Source organism: Lytechinus pictus, chromosome 10 (assembly GCF_037042905.1).
Source record: "Lytechinus pictus isolate F3 Inbred chromosome 10, Lp3.0, whole genome shotgun sequence".
NCBI lineage: Eukaryota > Metazoa > Echinodermata > Echinoidea > Temnopleuroida > Toxopneustidae > Lytechinus > Lytechinus pictus.
The window spans coordinates 24,354,256-24,378,593 of record NC_087254.1 but is presented as its reverse complement, the minus strand read 5'-3'; the positions used below and the strand labels follow the sequence as shown (position 1 = coordinate 24,378,593).

The window sequence follows — 24,338 nt, the reverse complement described above, 5'->3', positions numbered from 1 at the left end:
ATCTAGAAGCCCAATAATCTGAGGAACTTTATGAATATCCGTTTTTATCTTTTTGAAAAAAAACCCTACTCTATTAAACCATGCCTTGAAAACTTGATTTTCCATATAGCAAAAAGTATAATTGGGAGAAGTGGGACAATCATAATTTGTCTACAAACTTATCCCAACAAGAGGCGAATGGGTTCCGGCATCCTAATTTTAACGGTAAATTCACAAGGGGGAGCAGAAGAGGGTAAAAGAAAGACAAGTGATATTTTGCCGATGGTGTTACATGCACCAAGGGGTGGTTCCAGCATTGTCTAATAGGCGAGGTTACAGGGCACCATTTCTTCATCTACCTTTTACCTCCCCCCTTCATTCCTCTTTATTTTCTTCTTTCGTTCATATACTTCTTTTTCTATTTCGCTTCTTTCGCTTATTAGACTTAAAGGGGAAGCTCATCCTGAAAAAAGTTTATTGTAAAAATAGCAGAGAAAAAATAATAAAAAATATATCGGTGAAGATGTGAGGAAAATCCATCAAAGTATAAAAAAGTTATAGAATTTTTTTATTTGTGACGTCATATGCGAACAGCTTTTACATATCGTATGGTAAAAAAGCAATAAAATGTAATTTTCTCAGAAAACTGAAAATGTTTCTTGTTGTACCATCAGTATATCAATAATACACAAATGATTTTACATCCGCTCCTTAAATGTAAGGAAAAAAAAGTAATCACGAATCATAAAAAAATGAAATCTATGCATTTTAAATTACATAACACACGTACGGGGCAGCAGCTCGTTTATGGAGTTACAAATCAAAAACTTGACTTTCTTAATCTTTAATGGATTTCCTCAAATCTTAACCAATATTTTTTTATTATTTTTTTTCTGTTATTTTTACAATAACATTTTCGTCATGGTGATCGACTTCCCTAAATTATATTAAAAGTTTTTAGAAACTAGTTGGATGGGTGAAGTAAAATCCCTTAAACAATCCTGGATCTTTCGGGCATTTTGCATAGTACATTGGAAAAAAGGCAATTCACTTCATGGTATTTTCTGGATGCCTATTATTGAAGTTGTTTGAAAAAGGTAAGCTTTTACATAAAATAATCATCTTGGATTGCTTTTTCCCCATAGTTGTCAAGCGCCCTCTCTTGCTAAATACATACATGTGTCCTAGAAACTGATCTGGATTTGTGCGGCGCAGCCCCCCCCCCCCCCCCCCCAGGGGGGGTACTCACGAAATAAGGCATACGGGGATGTGCCGCTGGAATGGGTCGCTTTTTGGGAAGAAATCTCTAAACATAGGGTATGGTTTTATGCTGAAAAATCCCTAAACATAGCCCCAATTTTTAGATACTGGCCTTAAACATGGGTCCATATTCTCCTCCAATTTTGGGTGATAACCTTGTCAAATTTTACTAAATCCTTAATAATGGGTACCTTTTTAGCCAAAATGACCCCCGCCAAAACCAAATTTAAGTACCCCCCCCCCCCCCTGGGGGCGCAGCAAGCTCATAGTGGGCCAGAACTGAAACCTTAAATCAGACAGGTTTTGGAAAATGGACAATGTTACTACATCATTCTCAAAAACTTACGTTATCAAAAGAACATCATCTGGACAGATCAATGTTCCCTAAGTGACCAGTCATTTTGAAAATTAAGACAATTTTATTTTCTTTACACATTTCATCATTCCGCTCCTTACCTCCCTTATTGTTCACTCTCTCCCTCTCCCTGTCATCCCCTCTCTATCTTTTAAAAGTGTCATCAAACCTAAATGTCTTACATTAATGCTGTTTTCATACCAATAATACACTATCATCATAACAGTAAAGCATACCAATTCATCTAACACCTTGCAAATAATGTGAAAAGAATGGAGTTTAGGTATTCATCATCTGAAAAATATCATACAGAAATCATATCATAGACAAATAGAATCAACATATGAATTCTTTACAGAAATCTTTATAGAAATATGCTCACAATAAAAATGTATAAAATAGTGAATAGATTTTAATCATTATCTAGCATTTGCTTGAAGCAGATTCTCATACAGGTTATGTGTAGGGCAAGTGATAGAGATTTTCTTCAAACAAAATTGAGTCTATTTACCATAAAATTTAACAACAGAACTGGACATGTCGGACTGAAAAAAAAAGAAATTTCTGGAAATATCACTGGTAAATAGTCATTGCTCATGAAACAGTAAAAGTCCCACTTCAACATATTCAACACTATATATATGATCCATCTGAAGTAGATGGTAAATTACACTGGCACTGAATCAAAGGAATTTTGATTTTTTTTTCAAATCCACTTGTATACAAATAATGAATGTTTATGAGTGCAATGGACAGAATACTTCATGAGGTAAAAGATGAAATGATCCATTCAAAGAGGTGTAGCTGAGTTCAATGGATCATTATTTCATCTTTCACCGAATGAAGTATTCTGTCCATTGCAAAAATGAAAAAAATTCATTATTTGGTTTACATGACACCTAAAAAAAAAAACATGCTCATGCAGTGCGAGTTCGGTCCGTCAGGTCTGTTGATTGTTACGTCATTACAACATGCGCACTGCTGGTGCCTGCAGCAGTCTCGGTGCGCGCATGCAATGGACAAAACCGTCTGGATCCAAAATTGCACGGTTGATGACGTCATTGCAAAATGGGCTGAATGAACGATATTGAACAACCAATCAAATCACAAGGATCTATCTAGGTGTCATATAAATTGTAATAATAAAGATACATGTTCTGTTCAATGGCATCAGCACACTGACTGCATACGAGTTTTGTGCAAGGTTAGTCTCATCCACAAAGTAAATAAAGGAAAAAATCTGTTACAAATCACGGACTCCAGATCTGTTATAAAACTAATTGGGACCTTTCATCTCAATTTGACTCTGTCCCAGGCTTCCATCTCAGCTGTCAACTGAGACACAAATCTGTATGCATGATGCCTGTCACATACATGTAATCAACATTTTTTAAATTTTATTTTGCACGATTATGCCACTTCATTGATGATGCTACTAGTTACTTATTTATAAATTATGCATGGAAACATATTTTTTTTGCTCTGAACCAATGAGATCAAAATATGTCTACTTTTGGTGTAGAAATTCCCTTTTGTATTAGTTACCAAATCCACTTAAGAAATTACCATGTAAAAAATCAATTTCACATTATCTTTCAATCATTTTAATTTTTTTTATCCAACATTTTGTCTTTAAAATTTGTCAGCTACACATGTGTCATATAGACAGCATGCAATTTGTTGTTTTAATCAGTAAAACTATAAGCAGAGCATCAATTAAAGCAATGTTTTTATTGAAATTCCACATGAAATATTTTGTATCCAAATTTTGGCAAACATGAATATACATTTTTTAGGGTTAAGATAAGAATAGGGCCATTCACAATGGAAAGCTGGTAAAGTTTATAACTACTTGGTGTAAACCCATTTTGTCTTATTTCCAGATGACATAACACCATGAACTTTGTACACATCTAACTCTTGAATATCTACTTTGATAAAAAATAGTTCAGATCATCTCTTGAGCTTGTCTTTTTCAAATATTTGTCAGTAATTTCTTTAATTTTCAAGAATAGTCTTCATTTTATAATCTATAAATACTGAGTATACAGAACCCTGAATCAAATTTGACTAATGTTCATAATCCGCTCTTTGGAAAAATTATAACTTTCCCATCACAATCTTGCAAAATCACCTATAATAGTATAAGTCAAGATAATTGTCTCTTCTTCAATTGTCAAAGAGAATTTTACCAGTTCATGAAAGCCAGTCTCAATGGATGTCCTTTCTCATGTGAGTAGTTTTTCTACAAAAGCCTCCACCTTGTCCTGGCTCTGATATCCAATGAACTTAGACACCTTCTGACCCCCCTTAAAGGCCATCACTGTGGGGACGGAGTCCACTCCAAAGCCAATGGCGAGGTCTTGGAGTTCATCAATGTCGACCTTGGCAAGCTTGACCTGACCCTTGGTGTTCTGCAGGACTGTGTCAAGGACTGGAGCAAGAGCCTTGCAGGGGTTGCACCATCTGTGGGTGGATAATGATAATTGTACATGGTGCATCAGGAACAGGAAAACATAACTATATCATTTTAAAATGACCTAAACCCTAACCCTCAACTTCCATGTTGAGTGTGCAGAAACCAAATAATTGAGTCATGATAAAAGTTTGATGTCCTAAAAGCACAACTCATTATTAATTTTATGACTATGTATCTAGTTCTCTGGCTAATCGTGAGCACGTTATTGGTGTATTTATGGACCTGACCAAGGCATTTGACACCCTTGACCATTCAATACTGCTTTATAAACTCCAACATTATGGAGTAAGGGGCATTGCCCTAAATTGGTTCACTAGTTATCTTTCAAATAGAAGACAATACACATGCTATAACTATTCTAATTCTGGTATATCAGTTTTGAGGTGCGGTGTACCGCAAGGTTCTATATTGGGTCCATTGTTATTTCTGATTTACATCTATATTTGTTTGGTATCAAACACATTGAATTATATATTATTTGCTGATGACACAAGTGTTTTCCTATCACACCGTGATATTGATATCTTAGAAAACACCATTAATGTCGAACTTCCGAAACTATCTAATTGGTTTCGAAGTAATGTGTTATCACTGAATGTTAAAAAGACTAATAATTATATACACTTTAAAGGCAGGAAGTCATGTGCTGACCATGATTTAAGATTGAAACTTGACAATGCTTTGTTGGAAAGAAAGATGTCTACGAGGTTCCTTGGGGTCTACATCAATGATCAACTTAACTGGAATGATCACTTGAAACACATCAGTAAACCAATTTCTCGAAATATAGGTATTCTGTATAAAGTTAAGTACCTTGTACCTTATAAAATACTTTACATGTTGTACAATACTCTTATTCTACCTTATGTGTCATATTGCAATATTCTTTGGGCAACATCGACGAGTGTCACAAACCCAATTCTTTTGTTGCAGAAGAAAGCAATTCGTATTTGTGCTGAAGTTGGTTACCGTGATCATACACACCCTCTCTTTATAAAGCTGCAATGTCTTACTGTTGATGATGCCCATTTTCTTCAAACTTCCCTTTTTATGTATCGATTTAATGCCAAAATGTTACCTACCTGCTTTTCCAATTTCCACTATGTTTCAACAAAATAATGCTATCCATACCTACGACACAAGACAAGCATCTAATATGCATTTGTATAACCCTCACACGCTGTTGGCTCACAAATCTATCAGACATTATGGACCTGATGTTTGGAATTCCCTACCTACTAGTACTAGGAATATATTATCAGTGCATTCCTTCAAAAGTGCGAAAAAACGCATAATTGTCTCTAAGATGTAACTTTTTAGTAAGACACACATTTTTGTTGTACTGTACATCTTAAACTTAAAGATTGATATAATTTCAATTATTATTACACCTCACACACTCCTTGTAAATACTTGCAAATAGTTGTGGCACGTTAAATTTTTTGTTTGTGTGTGTAATCATTAGTTTTTAATTTTTAGTATTCTTTTATATTTATGTATGTATGTATTTCATATATCCAAAGGTGTGACAACAGCTCAAGCATCTGCTTATATTGTCATACCACTGCATGTCTGCAACCTTGGTATAATCAGTTATGTAAATGATCATAATTATACATTATTATTATTTAAAATTTAATGTATTCAATTTTGTGATGGTCACACTATGTACATTGTCATGATATGCAGAAACGAATAAATAAATAAATAAATAAAAATAAAAAACTGAAGGATACTTTGATACCATGCATCACTGAGCAACAATGATCCAAAAATATTATTCAACATTGTTGGATGTTCACTTCACCACTTGCAAAGTCGGGAGCCTCTTACTGTTGTGCCTACTTAATGGTGTAACTTTTAAATGGTCCAAGAAACTAATTGTGGTATCATTCAAATTTCATCATTTATTCTTTCAAGAGATTCTAATATTTGAAGAGTCGCATCCTAAGTATTACAATGTGGCAGCGGTGGGATCATAACCCACACCATCTTATCTGTACAACAGCATGTATGCCATGGTGCAGCAACTGCTGCCTACTCCCATGAAAACTGAATTATGCATATATTCCCTCCCCAGGATGCTTACTCTGCATGGAAGTCGACAATGACCACAGATTCACTCTCAAGAACCTTCTTCTGGAAGTCATCCCTATCTTGGATGATGAAGTTATTCTCATCAAGTAGACGGCTGCTGTTGTGAAATGGCGCTGAGGAATTGACAAGAATCTGAGGAAATCTGTACAGGGTTGATAGATATTAATAGACCCCTATAAAAAAATATACAACTTACAACACAACTCACATTGTAATTGATATCCTGTTACAGTTTGTAAGCTCTATTTGAAAATGATTTGAATCATATTGAAAGATTTTTTTTTTTTTAATGAGAATATCAAACTCAAAATCTATAGGTATAAATCTCAGAGTCATATGGCCCTATTACTTTGGCAGGATGAAGTTTGAATTATAATCAATAAATAATTCAATAAGTTACATTCACTCTGGTTGCTTTACCTTTCAATCAAGAAGTAGACGTCTAGGCCTGTATGTAATTTTAAACTCCAAAATTACAAAATTTCAGAATAAAGAACAATGCTTGCTTTACTTCTAACTTATGTTTCAGAAATAGGCCCTTAAATAAAACAATAATTACAACACATAAATGGGTTACATGGTAATCTACAGTACATGGCACTACAAATACCTCGACCTCTGTACAGTGGGTGCTATTGATGCAGGTTTGAGACCAAGTATCATTGGTCCTGGTCCCTGAGAAGCCTTTCTTGCAAAGGTCCAAGCTGTTGGTCTCATTACTAGCCCTCTGTTCAGGAACAGTCTCGCTGCCATTCTTCAAATTGTCCTGTAAGGTTGTATTACAAAATGCAGACAATTATCACCCAAAAAAAAAAGAAACTTATAGTGAAGGGTAGAAATTATCCAGTTTCTGTACATCTAGATCTACATTTGGCTATCAATGAATACCAGTTCAGTTTGTGATTTAGGTAGGCCCTAGAGACGATTCTATTATCACTCATCAGAATCAGAAAAGACTGAGCATAATTTTAAACTCAAATTATTAACGAATAACGTCGTTAGACATGTAGATCTAAGACTAAGTAAGACCGACGTTAACCCGCAAATTATTGACAGAACTGCTGCTTCACTACAGAAGATGACCATGACAGTGCTAACAAAACAGTTTAGTGCCAGTGGTAGTGCAATGGAGTGCATGCCTAGCTATATTCCCCTCCTTAAGTTAATAATATACGTTAATTGGGCCTGGGCTATCCTACTCCCGGCCTAGGCGTATAGGCTATATTATTAAGATTATTAATATTAAGATTGTTGTATTGAGAGTGTACACAAGGAGAAAAAGAATAGTTTTACTACGAAAAACGTTTGCCATGAAATAGTTCATTTATGATTTTCCTTGCTGACGTCACGCAGTCCATTTTTTCCCTAGGGAAAAAGTGAACTATACGTTTTTTTGACCCCCCCTACCTCGATTCGCGAGCTGTGCGAGCAAAGCGCTGCTATGCCCAACGGTACTCTCCACTGCATGCCACGGAACACTTTCGGCGAGCTGCACTAACCAGGTGCGCTCGCTGAACAGACGATCCATACGGCAAGGCTTATTATTTTCTCAATGATTGTTCTATATCGACTTATTAAACATCATTTCGCTGTAAAAGTCGGTTATCAACGAAGAATATATATGAGTGGAAGGGATATATTTATAAAACAAATATACAATGACCATTCTCGGAACAGGCTAAAAGTAAAACTATTCGCATCGAAGGAACATCACATAGTACTATTCTCCCGAGGGCCATCTAGCCAGATCCTCGAGTGTCATTGCATATTTGTATAATATAAAACTAGTATGGCTAGCTGCGCTTTTATGGCTATAGTATATGCTGTGACAATTCAACTAAAGTCATTAACAATTAACATTAACATGATTAACAGATTAACAACTTTTAATTTTAAGTCAGAATCGAATCTACCTTTATTATTAAGTTCCTAGTTCTGGTTGTTCTTCTAATATTTCACTGAGAGCCCAGTCCAAAGACTAATTCGAAGATTAATTTTAGTCTAGATCTAGAAAAAGATGTTTAGAAGAAGTTTTTGAAAGCAAATCTTTCTCAGTCTCAGATCCAACTCACATTGACCACAGCCACACTGAGGCTAGCTAGTGATTATGCAATATAGGTAACTGTATAGACTTAAATCCAGTCTATATTTACGTAAAGTACCAGTCCATAAATGTAGTACATACGTACACGTGTATTCGATATTTGAATTTGATCATGCTTATCATATCAGTGCAGTGCCTAGCTAGATCACACGTCTCATCTCGACAGCTAGCTAGCTCGAAAGAGCAGTGGAAAAGCCTAAGCCAAGCCAGGGGAACTAAACTAAGACAGAAGTCAATAATGCCTGCTGAAAAGCGGAAAGTGAGCTCCAAAAAGCAACAAGACCCAAAGGGAAAAAAGAAAAATGATTCGAATGAAAAATATTTGAATCCTGATGTAGATGCGCAAGGAGAATTACAAGATAAAAGGCGAGTATAGACTGCCGTACCATGTTGGCAGAACTCAACCATTGCCCCACCTGATTGATTTCGTGTCTAGTTTATTGTTGGTCTGCAGGGCGGCCGGGGGCGCGCGGGGCTCCGCTCCACCTCCGAGTGAACAGCCGACATTGGCGGAAATCCCAGGCCAGGGGGGACGCGTCCCCCTACCCAAAATAGTAGGGGGGACACAATATCCCCCTACTATTTTTGGTCTTTTATGATGGAAAGAAGTAGAAATACATCATTCAAAATCGAAATAAAACATGTATTTTGCCTTGGATGAGATAACCTTATTAATTGGGGGGTGATAATACCTTGGCTTTATTTTTCTGCTTATCAAATTTATTTTGGTCGAAATGACCTTACATTTGGGGTGATAACCTTTTTTCTTTCTTTTTTGGCATGCCTCTTTTTTTCCCTTTGCTTGTCAAAATTTTCCTGGCACTGGCCCCCTACCTTTGGGGAGAGATTTCCGCCCTTGACAGCCAGAGATTTATATCGGGCGGATCTAGCCCTAAAGGTAAATGACAGTAGTTGCAGTAAAATACTGATTTTACTGAGATACTGAGAAAGTCTGTAAAACCAAGGTTAAGTATTACTATATCATGTATATCATCCTGGATGGATGGCTATACATCATATTTAGAGTTTAACAAGGGTGTTTTTTAGCAGACATACTGTATGTACGGTATGTTAGATGTTGTGGCTGCTGATATTCACATTACGAAGTACCATCAGTGTATTTGTAGTCCTTAGATGATTGACAAATTGATAAACTCTGAGGCTACTTTTTTTTCTTCAATTGTTTACATTCAGGAATGATCCTCGATCCAAGTACAGGTCTACTGGTCGTAGGATTCTCATCAGGCTCTCAACCATTGGGGCGCTTCTGGTAGGGGCTCATCTTTACTTTGGCCAAGAACAGAGTGCCTTGAAACCATTTGCCAAGCAGACCGAGACTCTACCTGCTAAATTCATCTACGTCAAGTGTTCGGACGATTTTGAGGCAGACAGGACAAGTTTTCCAGGTAAACAGATAACATGGTCCACTGTTTAAAGGTATTGTTTAACTTTGTGAGCAGCCGATTTAAAAAATTCTCAAACCAATATGAAACATGTGTACAAGTGCATGTATTAGAACTAATAAACCCTGAAAACAACCAGTATAGAGAATGAAAAGTTTAAACTGCAAGGCAAACCCCGATTTTGTAAGTAGGCATCTTGTAGACACCTAAATAGTACACATAAGTGTATGGGATGAAATTAAGATGGTGTTTCCGGTCACTTTATATTTCAATTTTTGAAGCACTAAATAATTATTTTCGAACACAATTTTTTTCTGGGCTTCATTTTTGTAATATATCACAGACACAGGTGACAAGTGTGACCTTCTAGCTCAGATTTTTTTAAAGTCAAACCAATGTTAACCAATCACTTTAAGAGTTCATGTGGGTAACTCATTATTTTTAGAGTACTTTTTATTATTTCTGTAAATAATATTTGTAAATTATTTCTGTAAACCTTTTGAGAATTTGGAACTTTTCCTGAGGCAAGTCGGGAACTTATATTAAGGAGAGTGTGACATATAATTTATTATCATATTTTTGGGAACAAAAGTAATAATTTCTTTAATTACCGTTAAGCATTCTGTACATTACCATTAGCAAATTCATGTGCAGATTGGCTCAGAATAGATAGCACTTAGATAGAGATGTTGGAACTATATTTTGTTCTGCTCTGAAAAGTTAGGGCATTTGTAAGGGATATAGGCTAGCCTGGCTCCAGCATTATATTGCACATAATCAATTAGAAATGCTCTACGCACTTTACTTGCTGCTCTCCAATATTAATATGCTTCAACAAATAAATTAAGATACGAGTTAAACTTATCCATGTACATTTCTTCTAAATTATATATTTTGCAATGATATGGGCCCTCGTGATAGAAATTTTTAATAGCGATTAATCGCTGAATGAAATGGCCCATCAAGATCATGATTGCATGCAAATTTTGTTCCATAGACTTACTAGGAACAAATTAACTGTTCTTTCAAATCTGCGATTAATTGCTAACCTTTGTGTTACAGGCCATGATCTCTTTATCGTTTCTCACAATTCCATGAAATACAATCAAACGTCTAGGAGTATAACTCATCCTAGTTTTAGCATTTCTCTTTTTTTTCCCCCTTTAACAGAATGTGCTCCAAAGGTATGTGGACGAGGTGTCATGGATACTATTATTTCAGAAAAAGAAGCTAGACAGCTAGTAGAGTAAGTATAAATCATTGATTCAATGCCGTGTTTAAACAGAAGTCTAAAAATAATATGAGCTGATCGTGTAAATGCATGATAATATCATTTATTATGGATACCGTATCTATAGTATATCTATTTTTCAAGTTATCTACACACTCCCATTCTCTTTCTGTCTGTCTATCCTCTAGCTGTCTGTCTCTCTTTCTTCCTCCTTTTTCTATACCCCTTCTCTTGTATGTACTCTAATTTTATTTCATTCCTTGTATTAGATACCTATATTGTTCTCTGTATTATATTTTGTTCATTAACAGAGTTGCTAAGAAAGGATTATCATATGGAGGGTCTAATGGAGGGGTGAGTGAATATTGAATATTTATTTGATATATATTTGATTTTATTTGTCATCTTTCTTATATAATGAAAATTCTAGTTTCAATATTAGTGAGATCGCACTTACATTAATAAGGAATCAAAGAGTCTGCATACTATTATATTATTCCAATTATTCTTTAATAAAAGTGCCAGGCATTCAATGTAGAATTGTTTGCAATGCTGTTAAGATTCGGAATGTGTGTATATATATATATGACAATATGTATTTAGACTGAACTTTCAGGTTACCAAAATACCAATCTACGGGTATTTGGTTCACCGTTGCATTCTTGTCATGGTCAGCATTGAGAGCAACAATTGCTTTTGTAGCGAAGTATCTGTTACATTTTTAGAATATTGGAATGATTGATTTTGGTCAGTTTATTTGAAATTATCGACTTGGATCAGTCTAGTAGTTAACCTTGTTCTTTGAGGCCCTAATTCTTCCTTATTCTGAAAAGTTACCTTTCTGTCTTTCTCACATTTAGTTTTATTCGAAATTTTTTTTTTCTTTCTTAACCCCCCCCCCCAAAAAAAAAAAAACGGGTACTTGACATAAAATTCTAAAGTTTATCATCTCACTTTTCCCTCTCAGCAGAGAACAAGGAAATTCACATTTGCTATCATTAATGCTTATGGGTTACTGTGTACTTACGGGGTATCTACTTTCACAGTCATGCTAAAGCTAGGGTTTTATTTAGCATTTATAGATATCATTTGATTTCTTTAGAATTATTTAGAAGCATTACTATGTTTTTTTTTCTCTCTTCAGGCATCTATTCTTGACCTTCATTCTGGTGCCTTATCAAAAGGAGATTCTTTTATCAATATCTATCAGTAAGTCTATACTCATTTCATTTATAAATCATAGTTTGAGAGAGGTACAGCACCCCCAAAAATTTAAGCTATGGTCTCTTATGATAACTGAAAATCTTGCCATATGTAACAAAAGGTAATGTTACCATGCTGCACATTCTGAATTTTAGACTAGGGGAGAGGCATTGAGATTGTGTATTGGAACAGCACCAAACCTAAATTGATGAACAACTTTGACTTCTTTCACAATGACCTTCAAGTCAATGAAAATGTCAGGTATATCATGATGAAAAAAATGATGGGATTAGTTGATTTTTTGTTTGTATAGAAAGGTATTACATTAGAATTCTTCCACATTCTAACAGATTAGTCACCTTTAGAATGGCTTTATTTGTATTTGCAATATGTATGAAACACCTATTTGCCTCCTATTAAGGACGTTCCACAGTTAAAATGAAGTCCATGTCATTTTCACCAAATTTTGCAGAGAGTTACTTTGGTATCTATGCATTATGAAAATGCAAAAAATAATATAGGTTCATCCGCTTGTTTTTGTCTCACCTGCATAGCAGAGTGAGACTATAGGCGCCGCTTTTCCGACGGCGGCGGCGGCGTCAACACCAAATCTTAACCTGAGGTTAAGTTTTTGAAATGACAGCATAACTTAGAAAGTATATGGACCTAGTTGATGAAACTTGGCCATAAGGTTAATCAAGTATTACTGAACATCCTGCCTGAGTTTCATGTCACATGACCAAGGTCAAAGGTCATTTAGGGTCAATGAACTTAGACCATGTTGGGGGAATCAACATCAAAATCTTAACCTAAGGTTAAGTTTTTGAAATGTCATCATAAATTAGAAAATATATGGACCTAGTTCATGAAACTTATACATAAGGTTAATCAAGTATCACTGAACATCCTGCATGAGTTTCACGACACATGACCAAGGTCAAAGGTCATTTAGGGTCAATGAACTTTGGCCGAATTGGGGGTATCTGTTGAATTACCATCATAACTTTGAAAGTTTATGGATCTGATTCATGAAACTTGGACATAATAGTAATCAAGTATTACTGAACATCCTGTGCAAGTTTCAGGTCACATGATCAAGGTCAAAGGTCATTTAGGGTCAATGAACTTTGGCCAAATTGGGGTATTTGTTGAATTACAGCCATAAATTTGAAAGTGTGTTGGTCTAGTTCATAAAACTTGGACATAAGAGTAATCAAGTATCACTGAACATCCTGTGCGAGTTTCAGGTCACATGATCAAGGTCAAAGGTCATGTAAGGTCAAAGAACTTTGGCCACGTTGGGGGTATTTGTTGAATTGCCATCATATCTCTATAAGTGTATTGGTCTAATTCATAAAACGTGGAAATACGAGTAACCAAGTATCACTGAACATCTTGTGCGAGTTATAGTAGTTTTCAAAATCAGCACTGCTGCTATATTGAATCGCGTGATGCAGGTGAGACGGCCAGAGGCATTCCACTTGTTTTTCTATGGGACTTCAAAGTTGCCGTGTTTGAATGATATGAAATGTTGCGCAATCATGAGAATTATGCCTCTCTTAGACCTCACGAATTCACCAAATGAGTTTAAATCATCTTTACTATCTCAATATCGCATCAAACTTCATAAAACTTTCAGGATGTGTAACTTAGTATATACCAAAGTAGGAGAAAGTATTTTAATTGGTAAAACTATGTCTATTTGGAGTCAGCAGCGCCCTCATTTGGCAAGAATGGTGCAAAAATTCGGAAAAAACAAATCTTCAAAGACGTGAATCTACTCAAAAATTTAAAAAGCATCTCATAAGCTGCACTTTTTTCAAAATCCATGTCATTTTTATCAAATTCGGCTAAACTGTAGAGGAATGTATATGGAAGATGTTGGGAAGTTAAAAATATGGGGTCCATGTGCTCGTTTTTCAACTAAAAGTGTCCAAATTGTTGCGAGTTGGCTTGAAAATCGCCTAAAATGCGCCGAAAACGTGCAAAAGTCTAATAATACCGTCTAAAATGCGAATGGTTCCCGTATTTTTGCTCCCAAACATTCAAAATCCATGTCATTTTCGTCATAATCTCTAAATTTGTAGAGGAATATATTCTAAAGCCGTTAAAATATTAAAAATATGGGGTCCATGTGCTCGTTTTTTAACTCAGTGTTCGAAATGATGCGAGTTGGCTTGAAAATCGCCTAAATGCGCCGAAAACGTGCAAAAGTCTAATAATACCGTCTATAAGGCGAATCGTTCCTGTATTTCGCTCCCAAACATTCAAAATCCATGTCATCTTCATCATAATCTCTAGATTTGTAGAGGAATGTATTCTAAAGCCGTTAAACTATTAAAAATATGGGGTCCATGTGCTCCTTTTTTAACTATAAGTGTCCAAAGTGTTGCGAGACGGCTTGAAATCCTCCTAAATGCGACTTAAACATGCAAAAGTCTAATAATACCGTCTAAAATGCGAATGGTTCCCGTATTTTCGCTCCCAAACATTCAAAATCCATGTCATCTTCATCATTATCTCTAAATTTGTAGAGGAATATATTCTAAAGTTGTTCAACTAATAAAAATATGGGGTCCATGTGCTCGTTTTTTAACTATCAGTGTTCGAAATGATGCGAGTTGGCTTGAAACAGCCCAAAATGCGCCGAAAACAAGTAAAAGTCTGATAATACCGTCCTTTGTCTAAAAATATGAATGGTTCCGTAGTTCTGCTCCCAAACATTCAAAATCCATGTCATTTTCATCATACTCTCTAGATTTGTAAAATAATATATTCTGAAAACATTGAAATATTAAAAATATGGGGTCCATGTGCTCGTTTTTAAACTATTGGTGTCCCAAGTGTTGCAAGTTGGCTTGAAAATCGCCTAAAAAGCGCCGAAAACATGCAAAAGTCTCTTAATACCCTATATAATGCAAATGGTTCGATAATTTGCTCCCAAACATTAAAAATCCATGTCATTTTCATCATACTCTCTAGATTTGTCGAGGAATATATTCTAAAGACATTAAAATATTAAAAATATAGGGTCCATGTGCTTGCTTTTAAACTGTCAGTGTCCAAAGTGTTGCGAGTTGGCTTGAAAATATTGAAATGCACCTTATACATGTTATATGCGCCGAAAACGTGCAAAAGTCTAATAATACCGTCTAAAATGCGAATAGTTCCGTAGTTTTGCTCCTAAACATTCAAAATCCATGTCATTTTCATCATACTCTCTAGATTTACAGAGGAATATATTCTGATGACGTTAAAATATTGAAAACATGGGGTCCATGTGCTCGTTTTTAAGCTATCAGTGTCTAAACTGTTGCGAGTTGGCTTGAAACAGCCCAAAATGCGCCGAAAACAAGTAAAAGTCTGATAATACCGTCCTTTGTCTAAAAATATGAATGGTTCCGTAGTTCTGCTCCCAAACATTCAAAATCCATGTCATTTTCATCATACTCTCTAGATTTGTAAAATAATATATTCTGAAAACATTGAAATATTAGAAATATGGGGTCCATGTGCTGGTTTTTCAACTATCAGTGTCCAAAGTGTTGCGAGTTTGCTTGAAACAGTCTATATGCGCCGGGATAATGCGCCTAAAACGGGAAAAAGTCTAATACCGTCCAAAATGTCTAAAATACGAATGGTTCCTTAGTCCTGCTCCCAAACATTCAAAATCCATGTCATTTTCATCATACTCTCTAGATTTGTAGAGGAATATATTCTGAAGAAGTTAAGACACTTAAACTTTGGGGTCCATGTGCTCATTTTCAAATTATCATTGTCCAAAGTATTGCGAGTTGGCTTGAAACAGCCCAAAATGCGCCGAAAACAAGCAAAATACCGTCTAAAATGCGAATGGTGCCGTAGTCTTGCTCCCAAACATTGAAAATCTATGTCGTTTTCATCATACTTTGCACATAGATACTTTAGCACCTGAATATTCCAAATATGCAAAAATTAACATGGGTCCATGTGCGTGATTTTTTTGCTATAGAGCTTAAAAGTTGACCAAAAATGGATGATGTTCTTAAAAAGTGCGCATCCAAAAGAATTTGGCATTTTTAGACCTCACGAGATCACAACATTGAGTTTAAAGCCCTGTTATTCAGTCAAAATCCATGAAAATTTCATCAAATTTTGCAATATGATTAATAATTGTATCCGTAAGATGGGTAATCTATCTATACTGCTGTCAATTGTTCGCTCATTTAAGTCTAACAACACTCTCAGTTCTTAGAAATTGCGGGAAAGATACTCAACCTCAAAAATTTCAAATTTCAATAACAAACTTGAGAAGTAAAATAAATGCTGCACTTTATTCAAAACCCATGTCAGGTTCACCAAACTTTGCAAAGTTGTAGAGGAAGGTATACCTAAGAGGTGCAATCATAAAAAAATGTGGGTTCATGTGCTTGTTTTCAAACTGTCAGCACTCTTATTAGAGCAAATTTGCTTCTCAAAACACCAGAAAACGCGCCAAAAGCATTATCTATGAGAGGAAAATTCCGAACCACTTTTCCATTTATTCATACTCGGGGCCATATTCATCATACTTTGCAGCACTACAGAGAAACAATTTTGAAATTGTAGAGGAATACAAAAAGAGGAATACAAAAAATGGTCCCTGGAATAATTCCAGTTTATTATAGCTTCATAAAATAACACATCAGATCTGCAGTAAGTTTAGATAAGGAGAAAAATCAGCTCACATAATTATACCTACAGCTGATTAAATCACAAGTTCATCCATTGTGACGTCAGCGCGCACAGTGTAAAATATGCGCAGATCATGATGCGCACAAACATAACTGTGGAACGTCCTTAAAGTCTCTAAATACATGGAAGTCTCATTCTTTAGTTGTGAGCCAATTAATCCTCATTCCTTATTCACGCCATTTTCTATGAACAATGGCGCATCCTGCTTTGCTTGGTTGAAGAAAGGCAACTTTTTACCAGCTTTCAATTGTTCTGAATATCAATGGCTTTTCTTTTGAAAGGTAGTAAATGATGCAAGGAACTCTGGTAGAGGATGATTTGAAAGCTGGAAATCTCTGCTTTCAGGAGAAAGAAAATGAACTCTGTAGTTCTATTGGTTGTTTTACAGTGATGGGTCTCATTGATGCCATTCAAGTAAAGTTTCAATTTTGAAACTGACCTATATCAAATCTCAAAAAATTCATCAAATAAGTCTTAAACAAGATATCACAATTCAGATGAACTATATCTGACTAGAATCATGAAAAAATTTGTTTTGGAAATGTAATGAATAATTTCACCCTGATTTTAAGATGCACTTGGGTAATTAAATTGTATTTCTATTTTCATTTCCACACGAACCAGTTTATTACATATCTTAATCTTATGCAGCAGGTACTCATTTTAATCAAAGTTGTTTTGAAAACTTGCCAGAGTTAGCCAGACGCAGCAACATGTAATGATTACAAACTGACAAACTTAAGACATGAATTTTAATTAAAGGTCACGTCCACCTCAGAAAAATGTTGAAAATCAATACAGAAAAATCAGACAAGCATAATGCTGAAAATATCATCAAAATCGGATGTAAAATTAGAAAGTTATGACATTTTAAGTTTTCGCTTATTTTTCACAAAATAGTTATATATGCCTATGCAAAATTTAGTCAAATGCAAATGAGAGAATCGATGATGTCCCTCACTCACTATTTTTTTTATCGTTTTGTAATGTTTGAATTATAAAACAATATTTCAATTTTTACAGATTTGACAGTAAGGATCAACTTGACTCAACCATAAAATATTAAACAATGGTAATTCCACATGTTCAGGGAGAAATAAAACTTTGTTTTACAGGACAATGAGGCAAAAATAAGAATATTTCATACGATAAAATACAAAAGAAATAGTGAGTGAGTGATATCATCGGTTCCACATTTGCATACCGAACAGGATGTGCATACAACTATTTTCTTAAATTAAGCGAAATTTTAAAATGTCATAACTTTCTTATTTTACATCCGATTTTGAAGAAATTTTTAGTGTTATGCTTGTTGGATATTTTCTAATCTTATTTAAATCAACTTTTTGTTGGGGTGGACTTGTCCTTTAAAAAAAATATATAGTATTGGACTATTGGCATATTTGAATACATTTAAGTCTCTCTATCTCTCTCACTCCCTTCTCCCTCTATCACCCTTCTTTCCCCTTCTCTCCCCCTGATCTCCCTTCCAATCTCCTTCCCCCTCTCCCTTTGTCTCCCTCTCATTTTGCCTATGTCCACAGATACCTTGAACACAACAATCTAGGAAATGTTTTTATTTCTGAGGATATCAAGCTATACAGGTATGAAGAGTTGTTTTATTGAGTTTGCTTTAATTCATCCATTTGCTATGATGCTTTTTATTCTGAATTGTTCTACATTTTGAAAATTATTAATTAGTTGCAGGTTTTATTTTTTTTTTTCACTTTCCTCATGCTTCTCAGTGCAATTACGTAGTTAAAACACCTGGAGTTTGCTTTCATTTCTAAACTTTGTTTTATTTCATTTGGAGAAAAAAAATGAAGAAGAAAAATTTCAGTTTATCATCCTATGCAACATAAAAGTTTGTAATCAATCACTTATCGCTAAATTGAGATTTTAAAATGAAATCCAGAACATCATTGGATACATATTTTGTCCAAAATACTGCCCAGGAAGCAATCGGAATGGTGCTTTCCTATCTGCAATCCATTGCAAATCTTTGTTTTACAGGGACCAGCAGTTGACATGATCATATGATCAACCAACACTGCTCATATAAAATGGTCGGTTTCAACTTCTCCCCTAACCACAGGAAAGTAGCAGATACGATAAAAAGGGCCATAGCAGCTCGGTTCCAGATCCCGGCTCAGAAGCTCTACCTGACCCATCCAACATTTTTCTCAAGGATGAACAACAAGAAAGCTAAAACAATACATGATGAATACTGGCATTCACATGTTGATAAGGTGAGAAATGATTGCTGAAATTTTGCATTTTTCATCTTTACACTGGGGCATATTGATATACAGTTAATGAAATAGCGCCCCGGCCACTCTGATTACAACTGCTGAAAAGCAAGTCTATTTTAAAACAGACATGATATTCTCCTGGTTTAAATCGGAATTTCGATTTTTTAGATAATTTAATTTAAAAAAAATTTTAACGTGAAATCCTTTGCCCAAGAACATTCTCATGCTGTTTTACTACTCTTTTAAGTCAAATGATAAAACTATCATGCAGACTCACCTTGAAAAATCACTTTCGATTTCTTTACTATGCAAGAGCTTGTAACTCTTAAACTCTGAACGGGGCACCTCGGACTTCGGCGGTGACTTAGCGACCCTTGGCTATTTTTCACATTTTTTTTCAGAGGGGAATATCATGCCTGTTTAAAAGGATTAATTATGGTAATCCCAATTTACTTATAGTTGATTGCTTTATATACACATAAATCATTATATTTTTGTGTTGTATTTCCTGGGAATGTAATGTATGTAAAATTGGAAAAATTGTAATAATTGTTTTAAAAAAATTGAATTTCCGACCGTAATTGTTTGTCTTCTCCCTCTTTGAAACAGAAAACATATGAGACATTTGACTACACATCTTTGCTCTATCTGACCAACTATGGAGTAGATTTTGAAGGAGGACGCTTTGTCTTCATTGATGAAAAAGCAAATTCAACGGTGGAACCAAAATTAGGTGAGGTGTTGAACAACTTTGATACATAATATGTTGGCTTGGAAACTCTGACTAGATTGGGATTCTCAATTTTTGTGGGGCATTACAAGAAATTATGAAATGTTATTTTTTTGTAATCAGTGTGAAGGGGTGGTGGGGGTGGGTTAGAAGTGTTCAGAAAGAGAGTCTGCCCACTGAAGGAATAAATGAATAAAAAAATAAATTGTCCATACATTTTCAATCTGCTTTTGTTTATGGCACTTTCATTTAAACTGAATACACATATGTGCACTAATCAATTGTCAATGTGTTAAAATCCATCAGTGGACGAATCCTTCTGTATGTTAGCTAATAAATTGTCTTGCTTGTTAGAAGTGATGTTTCTATGAGAAGTTTTTTGATCAAATATATAGTTTTGATCCAGTATAATATATGACCAGGGCCCAATTGCATAAAAGTTACTATTATGTTAACTTTGCTATCCAGTGGTAACTAATATGGTAACGATGATCAACAGCCAATCAAAATCAAGGATACCATGCAAGTTACCGTTGCATGGCAAAGTTGCCATAATGGTATTCAACTTTTTATGCAATGGGGCCCAGGCTGGAATTGTTGCAAGCCTGCAAGTGCATTAATATTGAATATGATTCCTTTCATACATTAATCACCCAGGTCGCTTGTCATTCTTTACCTCTGGCTCTGAGAACACCCATTTTGTGGAGAAAGTCTCAAGTGGAACGCGATACGCCATCACTGTCTCTTTTACCTGCGACAAGAAACATGCTATCCAGTATCCTAAAATGGGCAGCTAACATATAATCACCTGATCAGTCATGTGACCAAGCATCTCAAAGCAAGCAATAAATTACCAGGGGCCCGTAACACAAAACTTAGCAATGATCGTAGAACATTTTTTACGATTGATTCCATTGACTACAATGTACAATCAATCGTGAAAATCAAGCGTACGATCAATCGCTAACCTTTGTGTTACAGGACCCAGGAGTCACATTGCCAATGCCTTCACTAATGAATTGTCTATGACAAGCCAAATGAGATTTTGAATTGTATTCAATCGCATCAGTAAAAATAATGAATTCATTCACATCACCAAAAAGTGAATTGACTATGGTAGGCCAAGTAGGTTTAAACATTTTTTCAATCACAGCAATAATTAAATATTTGGATGTAGAATTCAAATTTCTGACGAGCACATATCATGCACATGTTTTTGCCACAGTTTGATCGCAGTAACACTCAGTATAAAGAAATAAGCACTTCATAATCCAATAATTTATAAATTACTAATCGCCATGTGAATGACTTCCTTGGCGCACTTGCAGCTGGCTATTAAATTAATAATTTACCAAGGGGGTGTTTCATATTAAATCTGTTTGTGAAGTGATAAATGGTTTTATTAAAAAGTAGAGTATGGAGCGCTTAATTTGATTCCGTAAATAATTGCTGAAATATAACAAAAAGTGGTATTTCTGATAATCTAGATTATATTGGGTAAAAACTAAAAATGTACTTTTCATTCAGAAATGTTTAATATAGTGGCATTCCAGGTGATAATTGAAAAGACAGCTTTAAAATGATCTGAAGACTTTGTGGCTTACCATAATTTAGTTGGACAAAAGTCATGTGTAGCTTAGGCCTTTCCCTACTTCAAATATCAAAATTTGCTAGGAGTGACCCCTCTATGATACATAATTGCATTTATCCATTCCAAACTATGCTGAGTGTCTGAGGCAGAGGGTCGTAGAGTCTAGGGCCATTGATATGATTTAGAAATAAATCAAACCAACGAATTTGTCTTAAATCAGGTGATTTAGCCACTGAGCAAACAAGTCTAGCCATATTTCTTCATCTGAACGGAGCCTAGATGGCCAGGTAACAATTAATATGTAGACAATATACCGTTTACCTTGATATATGTCTCCATTTTCTGTTTAATAAATTAAAAGCAAGTTTTATGCATGATATTTCAATTTAAAGGTGATGCTCATTTTTTTTAATGAATTTTTGGCTTTATTGATATTTCTGTTATATTTTGGCTGTTAATCACCCCCTGTTTATGTTTTTGAAATCTGGTGATATTTCCCTAATTGTAACTATCCCTTTGTTTCATTCTTCCTTTTCATTGAGTTCTCATTCTGAGGGGCTGTGTAAGGTCAACAGTGTTTTGGTCAGTTACAGTGCATATTATGTCCTATGGGAAAAAAAATGGACAAACATTTTGTAATCAAAATATTATGTTAGGAAATTTGAATAGCCTTATTATCCATCATCGATAGTGTGATTAATTCCCCCAAAATGTATGTTATAGGTATCATCTATCTGGGGAAACAATATTTGCTCCTGCGACATTTACCCAGGTCTTAATATCTCTGAGGGTATAGGGTTTAGAGTTAGGATTGTAATAGAGTTTTTGGTTTAGAATAATGTGAAGATAACGATTCAAGTTTATTTAGTTTTGGAGGTTAGATTTTATATTTGGCTTGTTGTCACCGGAGCAAATGTCAAGGAACCCGCTAGATATCCTCTATTCCAAGTTGCACTATTATTATTAATCCAGGCTTCAGCTGACGTGTTTAGTGCATTCATTAAATCACGAACTTTCTGCTGACCTTTTGATGATATGAATTAGTGGCTAGTATTTGAAATGGTAAAAACTGTTGACAGATGGCTTGGAAACCGATCTTGCCTGCCAGCATAGTGTCAATGTGAAATGACGTCATTATCTTTATGTGCCTTATGTAACTTACGTGTTCCATGTTTTGATTTTTTGGATAGCTCTGAGTACCATTTTCTGATTGCAGAATAACAATCATGAAATGAATTCGGACAGAACTCACAAAATTACCAGCAAGGTGTCTCTATTCATGAATCTGAAAATATGAGCCAAATGATTCCAAAAGAAAGTATTTGCTGAGAAACAAGCAAAATAAGCTTAGCATTCTTGTGAGGTTGAGTAGTTTGGTTTTTTTCCCCCAAGTAGTTGTGATACTCTTGAATATGATTGTGTGCTAATCCACATTCATGATTTCCAGCGTACCTGGGTTTCAGACTAGACTCTACCATTATTAGATCTGTATGGTAACAAAGCCTTTCTCTTAAAATCATCATTCCCTGTGATTACTCATATTTACATATGAAAGTTAAGATTGGTTGTGAGGAAGTGCATTATACAGCTCTTTTATTTTCCATTGACTTATGCTGTACATTATGTTTCCCTTATATGGACAATTTAGGATAGTGAGAGAAAGTAAAACTTTTTTTTAATATACATGTATGTACATTTAATGAAGTATATTTGTCTTTTCCCTTATAAAATCTAATCTTGAGAAATATGTTTATTTTAACATTGAGGAGAAGTCCTTTACTAGGGCGTGTACTTTTTTTTTTTCAATTGACAAATTTTGTAGTTTCATGAAATGGAAGATTTCATACAGTGTACCATGTTGGCTTCGAACTAAATTGACCAATCACAAACATGGACAAAAATACATCTTTTTAATTGTTTATGTATAGGTATAATTGACATTTATTGATCTACACTTGTTTTGCCAGTAAATTGTGGATGATGGTACTATCCATCTTTTTTCTTTTTGTCATGCAAATATTATTGTGCAATACATGCAATTGTTAAGGGTCGAATTACATTGTTAATGTGTATTGATTTGACTAGTCAAAAACATGATTAAAGGACAAGTCCACCCCAACAAAAAGTTGATTTGAATAAAAAGAGAAATATCCAACAAGCATAACAAAATAAGAAAGTTATGACATTTTAAAGTTTCGCTTAATTTCACAAAACAGTTATATGCACATCCCGGTCGTTATGCAAATGAGGGAACTGATGACATCACTCACTATTTCTTTTGTATTTTATTATATGAAATATTCTAATTTTCTCATTGTCCTGTGAAACAAAGTTTTATTTCTCCCTGAACATGTCGAATTACCATTGTTTAATAATTTTTGGTTCAGTCAAGTTGGTCATTGTCAAATCTGCAAAATTTGTAATAATGTATAATTCGAACAATAAAACAAAAAGAAATAGTGAGGGACATTGATTCTCTCGTTTGCATGTGACTAAATTGTGCATATAACTATTTTGTGAAAAAATAAGCGAAACTTTAAAATGTCATAACTTTCTTATTTTACATCCGATTTTGATGAAATATTCAGCATAATGCTTGTCCGATTTTTCTCTATTGATTCAAATCAACATTTTCTGAGGTGGACTTGACCTTTAAGAAAGACTATGTTTGGGTTGAAGAATCATGATATCCATTGAAATTTTACATCAAAATGTTTTGTTTCACTGTTAATTTTGTATATTTTGATATGAATAAATTATGATCAGTACAAATTATATTCCATGCTATTGCTTGCCTGGTAATCTGTGGCGTCACATATTTTTGCTGGTTTGTGGGCTTAAGGACGTTCCACAGTTAAAGTGAAATCCATGTCATTTTCACCAAACTTTGCACATAGATACTTTAGAACCTTAATATTCAAAATATGCAAAAATTAACATA

At 34.7% G+C, this 24,338-nt stretch overlaps 2 protein-coding genes across 12 annotated transcripts; one reads left to right on the top strand and one right to left on the bottom strand.

Moving 5' to 3' along the window:
- Nucleotides 1-1,986: 1,986 nt before the first annotated feature.
- On the bottom strand, nucleotides 1,987-8,763 carry LOC129269340 (probable thioredoxin-2). 9 transcript variants are annotated; one of them, XR_010294875.1, is made up of 5 exons: nucleotides 8,084-8,692; nucleotides 6,781-6,936; nucleotides 6,163-6,312; nucleotides 2,508-4,060; nucleotides 1,987-2,398 (listed from the first exon to the last, which is right to left on the bottom strand). XR_010294875.1 is itself a non-coding variant. In XM_064105645.1 (4 exons), the coding sequence occupies exons 2-4, from the start codon at nucleotides 6,921-6,923 to the stop codon at nucleotides 3,823-3,825; spliced, it is 531 nt and encodes a 176-aa protein (XP_063961715.1). In that variant the 5' UTR covers nucleotides 6,924-6,936; nucleotides 8,691-8,763; the 3' UTR covers nucleotides 1,987-3,822. The 9 variants fall into 9 exon arrangements, 6 of the variants coding, with proteins under 6 accessions (XP_063961715.1, XP_063961712.1, XP_063961717.1 ...); XR_010294876.1 differs by having other exon boundaries at nucleotides 8,360-8,688; XR_010294877.1 differs by having other exon boundaries at nucleotides 8,631-8,686.
- Nucleotides 8,401-24,172, top strand: LOC129269339 (2-oxoglutarate and iron-dependent oxygenase domain-containing protein 3-like). 3 transcript variants are annotated; one of them, XR_010294874.1, is made up of 11 exons: nucleotides 8,414-8,640; nucleotides 9,469-9,680; nucleotides 10,848-10,923; nucleotides 11,220-11,262; nucleotides 12,053-12,117; nucleotides 18,369-18,428; nucleotides 18,920-19,073; nucleotides 19,686-19,809; nucleotides 20,464-20,665; nucleotides 20,795-23,430; nucleotides 24,043-24,172. XR_010294874.1 is itself a non-coding variant. In XM_054906833.2 (9 exons), exons 1-9 carry the CDS (start codon nucleotides 8,513-8,515, stop codon nucleotides 20,601-20,603), a joined length of 1,002 nt encoding a protein of 333 aa, XP_054762808.2. In that variant the 5' UTR covers nucleotides 8,401-8,512; the 3' UTR covers nucleotides 20,604-24,172. The 3 variants fall into 3 exon arrangements, 1 of the variants encoding a protein (XP_054762808.2); XR_010294873.1 differs by having other exon boundaries at nucleotides 20,464-23,466; nucleotides 24,037-24,172; XM_054906833.2 differs by having other exon boundaries at nucleotides 8,401-8,640; nucleotides 20,464-24,172.
- Nucleotides 24,173-24,338: the final 166 nt, after the last annotated feature.

What these genes read in the sequence shown, in the direction of transcription:
- LOC129269340 (XM_064105645.1), bottom strand. Translation starts at nt 6,923, where the DNA reads ATGGCAGCGAGACTGTTCCTGAACAGAGGGCTAGTAATGAGACCAACA. An exon ending in CCCACTGTACAGAGGTCGAG is followed by an intron (nt 6,313 to 6,780) that starts GTATTTGTAGTG and finishes AACCCTGTACAG; the next exon opens with ATTTCCTCAGATTCTTGTCA. An exon ending in ATTGTCGACTTCCATGCAGA is followed by an intron (nt 4,061 to 6,162) that starts GTAAGCATCCTG and finishes ATCCACCCACAG; the next exon opens with ATGGTGCAACCCCTGCAAGG.
- LOC129269339 (XM_054906833.2), top strand. Translation starts at nt 8,513, where the DNA reads ATGCCTGCTGAAAAGCGGAAAGTGAGCTCCAAAAAGCAACAAGACCCA. An exon ending in AGACAGGACAAGTTTTCCAG is followed by an intron (nt 9,681 to 10,847) that starts GTAAACAGATAA and finishes CCCCTTTAACAG; the next exon opens with AATGTGCTCCAAAGGTATGT. An exon ending in AACGGTGGAACCAAAATTAG is followed by an intron (nt 19,810 to 20,463) that starts GTGAGGTGTTGA and finishes TTAATCACCCAG; the next exon opens with GTCGCTTGTCATTCTTTACC.